This window comes from Mus pahari, chromosome 22, assembly GCF_900095145.1.
Source record: "Mus pahari chromosome 22, PAHARI_EIJ_v1.1, whole genome shotgun sequence".
NCBI lineage: Eukaryota > Metazoa > Chordata > Mammalia > Rodentia > Muridae > Mus > Mus pahari.
Window position 1 is genome coordinate 35,782,226 of NC_034611.1, and position 10,244 is coordinate 35,792,469.

At 35.8% G+C, this 10,244-nt stretch overlaps 1 protein-coding gene across 5 annotated transcripts in view; it reads left to right on the forward strand.

Annotated features, from left to right (window-relative positions):
* The window catches only part of Epha7 (EPH receptor A7), a 162,882-nt gene that overhangs the window by 139,256 nt on the left and 13,382 nt on the right, over positions 1 to 10,244 (forward strand). For 2 of the 5 annotated variants that reach the window (XM_021222222.2, XM_021222219.1), the window contains exons 10-14: positions 3,340 to 3,465; positions 4,382 to 4,567; positions 5,135 to 5,196; positions 6,196 to 6,405; positions 7,115 to 7,264. The exons of 1 other annotated variant lie outside the window; for it this stretch is intronic. In XM_021222222.2, the coding sequence (XP_021077881.1) occupies positions 3,340 to 3,465; positions 4,382 to 4,567; positions 5,135 to 5,196; positions 6,196 to 6,405; positions 7,115 to 7,264 (734 nt within the window). Of the gene's footprint in view, positions 1 to 2,029; positions 2,860 to 3,339; positions 3,466 to 4,381; positions 4,568 to 5,134; positions 5,197 to 6,195; positions 6,406 to 7,114; positions 7,265 to 10,244 lie in introns of those variants that run through there. 2 more of the 5 variants (XM_021222221.2, XM_021222224.1) reach the window with 2 other exon arrangements.

The following is a 10,244-nucleotide window of genomic DNA, read 5'->3' on the forward strand; positions in this document are numbered from 1 at the left end:
ATTATTCTTATAGTATCTAAGAATATACTATAAGTCCCTATTCTAAAGAGGTGAGTGTCTAAATGGCATTCAGGCATGTCAAATTGTTTTAGAGTGTCCTCATAATTCTTAAAAACAGTGCTCATACTGAAGATGTGGATCAATGGTCAATTTGACTTCTGCTTTTTGAAAGAGATGGTGTTGTGTAACAATGATTCAAACTGAACAGGAAGCACTGAAGAAAACACAGAAGCTAGGAGGACATGCTCACAATTACACACGTCAAAGGAGAAATGACTTCATCCTGAGTCTTAGGCTTCAATTGCTCTCTTATTGAACCCTTCCTACACTCTGGGAGGTCCCAAGCCTTTCTCTATATAATTGTATATTTATTCTCTTTAAGTTGACATTCCAGATCATATACAGTTCAAAGCTTATATGCTTTGAGGCCCCCTGCCTCCATGTGATTCTGTTCCTCACTCAGGACCTCTGGTTAGTTTTCCAGTGAGTTCCCTATAAAAAGCATCATTAGTGAGGACCCCATAGCCAATTTATAGGTATAAGAGAAGGACAATACAAATGTTTTTGCCTCCTTTGTAACAGGAAAAAAACAAACAAACAAACAAAAACTAACACTTCCCAAAACAAGGAAGGGACCACTGGAATCTGAGTGCCTAAGACTGTATTTGTATTGAAAATCATCTACTGAATAAAATTATAAGACCTGGGTAAGATTCCTGGCATCATTCATCATGCCATAGGTGGATAACTTATTGGTGCAGTTGCTTAATATCAGCACCATCAATATGTCACTTTTTTGTCATTTAAGGGATTTAGTAAGGCATTCTCAAATAATCAAATATACTCTAGTTCATTCGCTTTACCTTGTAGCATGATGCAGAGTTTAAATGGACACACAACTTAAGCAAAATTCATGGTATAGCTTTATGTTTAAGTATCATCCTTCACTTTTAATATTTTGCAGCCATTCACTTTTTTTCATGGTTTCCGTCCAGTTTTTAATCAGAACCACACAGAATGAGTATTTTACTGGTTTCTGCAGACAGGATGAACTTGCTGGCTATAGGCAATTTCTATCTCTTTGGCAAAATGTCTGTGGTGGTTTTGAAATAATTAACATTTATGAGAAATATAAATGAGGTATGAAAATACATCCACACACACATCCACAAACACACACACATACTCTCTTACATTGGACAAAGCAATGGACTGGAATATTCAGAAATTATGTCACTATTTCCCTTAATTTGAAACATAGACTTTTAAATGAATACAGAAGAAGTAAAATGTGCTTGATTGTTCAGTCCTCTTGAATCCTGTTAATTTCGATCCATTCTTTTTATATAGCTAACCTGTCATTCAGTGTGACCCATACACTGGATCCCACTTTATGGCCTTATCTAAAAGCCCTAGCTACAGACACTACATACTGGTGTCCTTTTATTCCCTCAGCACATTGGAGATGCAGAGAAACTAGATGTGATTATTTTTTTACAGGAATTTGAAAGCCTGGAGTTTAACAGAATGCCCAGTCATTTGTAGCAGGTGCCCTGGGCTCCCGAGAGCCCCCAGTATCACATTTTAAGATAGAAATACAATGGAGGAGCTTAGTGAAGCAGTCCCAATTTGCATTTGTTTCCTCCCACCATTTCTTCTAACCATGTCTTAGAATCCAAGCTGGGTAGTATTTCATGTTTTTATGCCAAAAAACAGCTTTGGCCTGTCAAAATGTTTTATGACAGCTTGAATAAAGAACCATCAGAGACCCATTTGAGATGCAGAAGGTTGCTTCCAATCTCTAGCTTCCTTATCGAAAACAAAAGGAAACAAAAAAAAATGAAAGAAGGAGAGAGAGTGAAAGGGGAGAAGATGGCTCTTTCTCCTACTGCCTGGCAACCTAGGAGGTTAATCTATTGTTTTCTTCCCTTCTTTCTCTTTCCCCTCTTTCCTGTACTCCTCTTTTTTCTCTTCCTATCCCCTCTCTTTCTTCCCTTCTTGTGTTGTTTTTTTTTTTTTTCATGTTCAGCTTTAGTAACAAATGAGCATCTGTCAGTTTTATAAACCGCAACAATAACTGTTTAAGACAATCAATTTTGGATAAACAATCAACTACAGCAGAATAAATCGAGATTTTTTAAGTCCCATTTTCCTTTATGCATTCTGCTTATTTTGTTGTTCTATGTTTATTTTTTAAACTCTGATCTTGATTGAATGTGATACCATAAGCACAGTTAGGCTGCAGTGTAAATATATAAAGACATTGTTCTGAGAGCAGTACGATTTCATGGAAAGATTGTTTGGTGGCTTTGTTAAAATTAATAAAGAATTTTTAAGGATATAGTGTAATTTTCTTCATTGCATTAATATAACCAAATATGCCTACCTATCTTTGTCTTGAACCAAATGAGTAGATTTGGAATACTTTATTGTAATTGAATTTGATATAAAGTTGACTGAGCATTTATCTGTTACCTGCATGCTTCTGGGTGCATTGAAATATTTTAACTTTTAAAATGATACTATGTTGTTTCAATTTTGACTACCTTTTGTGAGGAATACCGGCTACCTCCTCCTATTAGCTAAGATCTTCCAAAGCCTTATAATGAAAAGTTTATATAAACCATTTCTCTTTCAAATCACTGTCATACTTGGTAACAGATCCCAGGAATATTGTAAATTTTCTAATTTACTCTGCACTTTGTATATCCAGCCTCTATTACCCTCAAGGTGAATATAAAACTATGTCTTTTGAATATTTCTCTTTGATTTTGTGATAGCAGTCCCTCATATCTTGTACTAATTTTATGTATATGTCAACAGTGGTTGGTCTTTAAAAATAAATCAAAGAATAAGTAAGATGTCTAAATGTTTTTAATATTGCTGTCAGTGTAGTGGTCTACCTGTAAATGAAATGTCTTATTTCCCTGGTGTATTAATTTGATGGATTGACTGGCTGATAGATTTATCAATGTGTCTACAAGTCCATTCCAACCCTCGGTATGGCTTGAAGTAAGCTGTGATGGCTCTGAGTTTAATCAAAACCTCTGGTCCGATAGGCACAGGCACGTCAGAAATTTCGGTGGATGTCTTTTGTTGATTTACTGGAAAAGCAATTCAGTTAGTAACCTATGAGTTGGATCCTATGCTACCTATAGAAGCTTGCAGATAATACCTAGACGCCATCAGACTGGAGTAGTCTGTTAAAACTGCTGTGAATGAGGTGATGTGGAAGCAAGGTCACTGTTCCAAGGAGCACTCTGCATAATGACATTCCTGGGCTGACTGCACAATAAGTGCTTTGCTTCATCACAGTCATGCTTTCTTACATCATTACAGTTAAATTTCCAGGCACCAAAACCTACATTGACCCTGAAACCTATGAGGACCCAAATAGAGCTGTCCATCAATTCGCCAAGGAGCTAGATGCCTCCTGTATTAAAATTGAACGTGTGATTGGTGCAGGTAAGGCTGCTGTAGCTTCCTTATTCAGCTGTTCTATTGAGCCAAGATCGAAAGTCATATATCATAATGACAGCCAAATAATTATACTTCAAGTATAGAACTCTTGCATTTACCTGAGCTATTGGAAGCAATGAGGCTGTTCTTGTTTATGAAATTTTAGAAAAAGAAACGGAAAGGGAACATGTAGTACGGGGTCTGAATATGTGTGATTTCAACTGGGGGTCTTAAGATGCTGGGTTATTAGCTAACTCATACTTACTTGTACATACTTTCTTGTATTTCAAGAATAGCCTAGAATTTAAAACATAAGCGTTTTCTTGAATCCTTATATATTAAACATTCCTGTCTTTTAAATTGCCTATTTTCTCTTTTATCTGTGGCAATTAACTATTGACTGTATGCATTTATGTAGAAATGTATATATAAGCTAATTACATGGAATAGTATAAATTTAATATCTTTAGCCAAAGTGGCTTATACCTAGGAAGTGTAATGCATATTAATTCCATACTTTTAAAATATTTAATGCGTAATGTTCCTTATAGTATAAAACCAATAGCACTGGTGATAATTTGGCAATGTATCCTAATGCTTTAGTGAGTAGATATTTTGAATCTGAAGGCTGACTCAGAAAGTATGTTTGTTAATCCAACTGAAAAGCCTATATAGCAGACAGTTTAGTAAGGTTTAACTTCTCTGAATGAACAAAAGTATGTCTTCAATTTTATTTTGCCCTTAATTTCCTAAGCTGTTTCATTGCATATGGAAAATAAAAATCTCTCATCAATTTGAATGCATTTGTTTTCATTTAGAAAAAAAACACCATTGCTTAAAACTTATTCTAAATATTTTACTTCATTTTTTGACATGAACTATTTCAGCAATTAAAACATGCTTGCTTGTTTTTTTACTTCAGGAGAATTTGGAGAAGTTTGCAGTGGCCGTTTGAAACTTCCAGGGAAAAGAGATGTTGCAGTGGCCATAAAAACCCTGAAAGTTGGTTACACAGAAAAACAAAGGAGGGACTTTTTATGCGAAGCAAGCATCATGGGGCAATTTGACCACCCAAATGTCGTCCATTTGGAAGGGGTTGTTACAAGAGGTAGACACTGGTGATATGCTTCTTTTATTAATGTGCTGGAAATTAGTAGCATTGCTTATACAATTAAAAATCAAATTCTGAATGCATTACATTTCTAACTGATTTTGACTGGTGTGTAACTAACAAAAAGAAAACAGTTATTTTTGCTGCTACTTCAGAACATAATCAAGGAAAACACAGGATTAGAGTTAAAGAATGAATCTTACAGCTAAGATGACTGATTAATGTCTATATTTATCTTCAAAAGCCATAAAAGTGTTGTAGCTCCTCTACATTGTATATAAAATTTCGCTTTTGTGGTTGTTGTTGCTGGAGTTGTTCCTCACAAAGTACAAATAGGAAAGGCAGGGAGAGGGTATGGGTTAAAGTGCTGTAACTATTTTCTACAGCCTTGCATGTCTGCCCAACCTTAGCCCTGCTATTAGAAAGCATCAGTACTGACCCCTTCAGCTTCTCCAAAGAGCAACATGGGGATTCTGGGTGAAAAAAAAAATAAATGAGAAATTCTCAAGTGTAGGGCTTTGCTTGTGAAATAGCATCTTCTCCTTTTGCTTATTTTATTATTAGGGAAGCCTGTCATGATTGTGATTGAGTTCATGGAGAATGGAGCCCTGGATGCATTTCTCAGGGTGAGTTCTCACATTATTCTGCCATGCACCTAGACTGGGCCTGAGAGGGGTGCAAGTGTGTGAACTGTCTCAAAGTGTGACATAGAAACAAATATGAAATAGGAATTAAAAAAAAAAACAAAAAACAGTTTTAGACTGGGTTACTGAGAATATTTAAGAAAATGTCTTATTAATATCATTACTTGATGTATTAAGGATATACCAAAGCTCTATGATTTAAATGTTTATTGCAGGGTGGCAAACAATTCTTAATGAATGGTATGTGATGTTTTCATAAATCCTTAATTATTAGCAAGCGCCATTATACCGCAGGAAGCTTGTCCAAAATATGGACATGTTAAGATTTTTCCCAGTGGCATGTCTGTATCCTTTTACAACTGAGTGGTGACCTGTGTAGATTCGAAGGTCTCTCACACAGTCGTAGAGGGTCAATGCAAGTCCTGTGGCAATACAAGCCAAGGGATAAAAGAAAGTAAAATCAGCCACTGATAATCACTTTCTGTCTTTAATATTTCAATATTCTAACTCAAAAGTTGACCTGTTTCTTTTTCTACTAATTAGAGAATAAATAATACATATGCATTCCTTGCTCTATGCATCCTTACTTATATACATACATGCTTTGGCATATAGGAGACATGTATCAAAATTTATTTTTTGGAAATTCGATTTTCTAGCTGTTGTTGGTATTTTAGCATGCAAATAAGTAGATTTTTATACTAGCCAGTTATTTTCAGTTATCATGAAAATAGCAAATATATGTAAATAACGAGGTACCACCACAGATCTATCATGTTGACTATCAACTAAAGCAACATGTGCTATTTTTCCCCACTAATTATCTACATTTCACAGGACATTAATTAACACTTCCTATTATACAATGGCAAATTGCAAGTGTGCGTACATTTTTTTTTTTTTTTTTTTTTTTTTTTGGTTCCAGTGACTTTAGTTCCTTTTAAAGTCCCATTGACAGGGCTTTCTTTTGTCTTCCTACAGAAACACGATGGGCAGTTTACAGTCATTCAGTTGGTAGGAATGTTAAGAGGTATTGCCGCTGGGATGCGGTACTTGGCTGATATGGGATACGTTCACAGGGACCTTGCAGCACGCAACATACTTGTCAACAGCAATCTTGTTTGTAAAGTGTCAGATTTTGGCCTGTCCCGGGTTATAGAGGATGATCCCGAAGCTGTCTACACCACAACGGTAAGAAAACACCTCTTTGTATGCTCCTTTTACTTAAGCTATCTCAAGCATGCCAGAATGGCTTAATGTAAAATTAAGCACCAGGAGACATGCACATTGACCTCAGCTTTTCCTTTCATTTGAGGAAATTGGTGTTATTATTGGAGTCTACACATAAAACCAGAGAGGAAGGGAGAAGAAGAATAATGTTACATCTTACCCTGGTGTTTCACTATCTGGACTTATACTATATAAATATTATTCCATTAAATACTGTATCTGCTTACTGGCATATTACCACAGAAGTAAATATAATGGTGTTTAAATAGAGACACCAAAAGACTAAGGATGCTAACTCATGACTTTTATGATATTAGTTAAAAAGGATGGCATGTGAACATTGACTTAAATGCCACATTTTTTTCACTCCAGTTTACTGGCAATGTGGTCTGATTTGTCATTATCTATTCATTAGACTCTTGCCCTGACACACACACACAAGGTCCATTAAGTACAGTTGCCTTAGAAATGAACACATAATGAGCGCCTAATAGAAAGATTGGTAACTCTGAATACAGAGAAGTTCAAGGTTCACAGACCTGATGCTGCTGGGCTGCCAACCCATGGCAAAACATTTAACATAGTTGACAGCATGCCCATGAATGATGTAGAAGCTACTGTGAATACTTAAAATGTCAACGTCTTTTTTTTTTATATATATATATACCAGGGTGGAAAAATTCCAGTAAGGTGGACTGCACCAGAAGCCATTCAATACCGGAAATTCACCTCAGCCAGCGATGTGTGGAGTTATGGGATTGTCATGTGGGAAGTAATGTCTTATGGAGAACGACCTTATTGGGACATGTCGAATCAAGATGTAGGTGACGCCTTGTAGAAACAAGACTTACACATCCACACCCACTTCTCATGTAACAATGTCAATGGTTCATTAAGGACACATTGTTTTAGATTTATAAAAATATAGTTTCCTAGTTTCCCATCATTATCAATGGCAATGATATTAATAAATGTCGTGAATAGGAGGGGTTTTTTTTACTTAGAATGATTACTTTCTCTCTCTCTCTCTCTCTCTCTCTCTCTCTCTCTCTCTCTCTCTCTCTCCCTCCCTCCCTCCCTCTCCCTCTCTCTCTTTTTCATTTTAATTCTATTGACACAATAGGATGCTGAAGCTGGTATTTTGTCCTTTTCTTTTTCTTTTTTTCTTTTTCTTGGATATTGTCTTTGTTTACATTTCAAATGCTATCCCCTTTCCAGGTTTCCCCCTGGAGCCCCCCAATTCCAACCCTCTCCCCCTGCTTCTATGAGGGTGTTCTCCCATCCACCTACCCAATCCAGCCTCCCCGACCTGGCATTCCCCTACACTGGGTCATTGAGCCTTGACAGGACCAAGGACCTCTCCTCCCATTGATGCCCAACAAGGCCATCACAAAGGGAACCTCATAAAGAGTTGGGTAAATCCAGTATAGCAGAGGCAGGGTGGCCTTAACTACCATTTAGAAGAATGTCAGTAGTAAATGAAGTAGATCTGTACTTCTCGGGTTGATATAGACATAGGCAAGGGAGGAATCAGCTCCAGCTAAAATTCAAGTATTTCCATTAGATTGATGTCATTGTTTGTAATTTAGAGTAACCGAACAAGTTCCTGTGGCTGTTGAAGGCATGTTCTTCACAGGGGATGCCTTGCCAGGCTTTGGATCTCCACATTAACTGAGAGGCATATGCTTGAGAAGAGGGAGGTTTTTAATCATTTATGGGTTTTGGTATTTTTGAATTGAGTGATACACCTTTTCCTGGTTTTGCTTTGCTTTTAGTGTTTCAAAGACAAAAAAAAAGTCTAAATGATGCTTCCTTTTGGCAGAAGCAGAGTTTGCTAATATTTGACAGGTTTCAATGTCAAAGATTTCATGGACTGTCAAAATGTGGCAAACAACTCCTTGGGGTAGAGAAAGGGAATATTTACATCCCCAGATACTCCATAGAGTTTCATCTCTTCTGACACCTTTCCTCTCACACTAGTTTCAAGACTAAAAGGATTGACAGCAATGTGAGATGACTTAAACTCAAAGTTTACTTAACTTCTAAACATAGCAGAAATGGGTGAGGAGAAAAAAAAAAACTTTCACTTTTAAGTTTGGAAATTACCTTAATTTTGTTTGTTTGTTTTTCTTTAAAATGAACATCACAAAGAAATGTTACACCAAAAATTATTTTTGTTGGTCAAATAGCATTATATCTGGAGTGTGATTTGTTTTGACTTCAGTGTTTAACACCAGCCTTTAACTTTTTCATCCTGAAGGTCTGAAGTCTATGTGAGCATGAGATTTTTATAGTACCAAAGGTTGCCTACATATTGAGTTTATAACGAGAAATGTATGTTAATATTTCTATTGAAGCATCCTTTGTTTTATAGTTAAGCATTAATATATAATTTAAGGAATTTTGCTTCATTTTCAATGTTGAAATGGAGATAAAATTAATTTCTTTCATGAGAAAAGGTTCTCTTTTGGAATCTGGCCAGGGTTTATAGCCAGTGGATAAATCTGTGGATTCCCTACTGCTTTAGGAGCTTCGCTGTTTACAGGAACATATTGCATTTTCAGAGACGGTTGCTCTAATCACATTTTTTTCATATATGCAAGTGCCCTAACATTGAGTTATATCCACAACCCTCTGGGTACATTTATTAAGTGAACTAATTCATTTGCATTGTTTAAAGTTAGCAGCTAGGCATCTGTGAGGTGTTTTGGAAAGGCCTCAAATTTCAAATGCATTGGATTCTAAAAGACTTTTCATAAGATACCATGAAAACACAATGTAAATTTATGTTTTTGTTCGTACTCAAATCTTCAAAAATCTAGACTGAATGTGGTCTGAGATGAAGCGTCAGCACTCACAATAAGGAAATATAGAAAGGGTAGATGACAAGGAGGTCAGTGCTACTGAGAGCTTCCTGGTGCTTTGGCTTCATTGAGTACCTAAGAAAACTAGATACAATACAAGAAAATAGACATATGCATGGCCACATGTATTCTAATACCTTGTCACCTCATGAGCACTTGAATAATCATTTTTTTTTTAATTTTAAGATACCTATAACTTTCTGTAGTTTCGACTACAATCGAAACAGTGTAATGTGTAACATGAAAGTTAAGATAGTAAGCGTTTCCAATACCTGTTTTATTTAATGGCCTTTCAAAGAAAATCTTTTACAAGCAACCAAACATTAGGATAATTGCAAAGTTTGAAAGCATTCTCTTGACGTTCGTAACAGCTACCTTTTAATTTGGGTTTATTCTGGATTGGTCAAAATGAAATATTTATTTTCAAGTGATGAAATTTTAATATTACTATATAGTCATTTTCTGTTATTAGTACTTGAGAAAGTGTTTTCCTGTTGTGTTTTGTTTTTACTGTAATCAAAACACAAGGCAGACAAATCATACCTTTTACTTGTAGGTAGTTGGAAGTGTGATTTAAAAGAGAATGAACTTACATAAAAATGATTTCTTAATTTCATCAGTTAAGATGTCACTCAAGAACTTGCAGTTATTCCTCTGAGGACCACAGAGAGATTTTGCTGCTCTTTGAGAGGATTCTGGTCCCAGTTTTCTACAGACAATTAGGGAAACTACTCACAAACACTTCTTACTGAAGTTTCCAGGTACTGACACCCTCTTCTGATTTCCATGGATAAATTTGCACATAAAAACATATAGACACATACTCCTAAACATAAAATAGAAAGAGAAAGAAAGAAAGAAAGAAAGAAAGAAAGAAAGAAAGAAAGAAAGAAAGAAAGAAAGAAAGAAAGAAAGAAAGAAAGAAAGAAAGAAAGA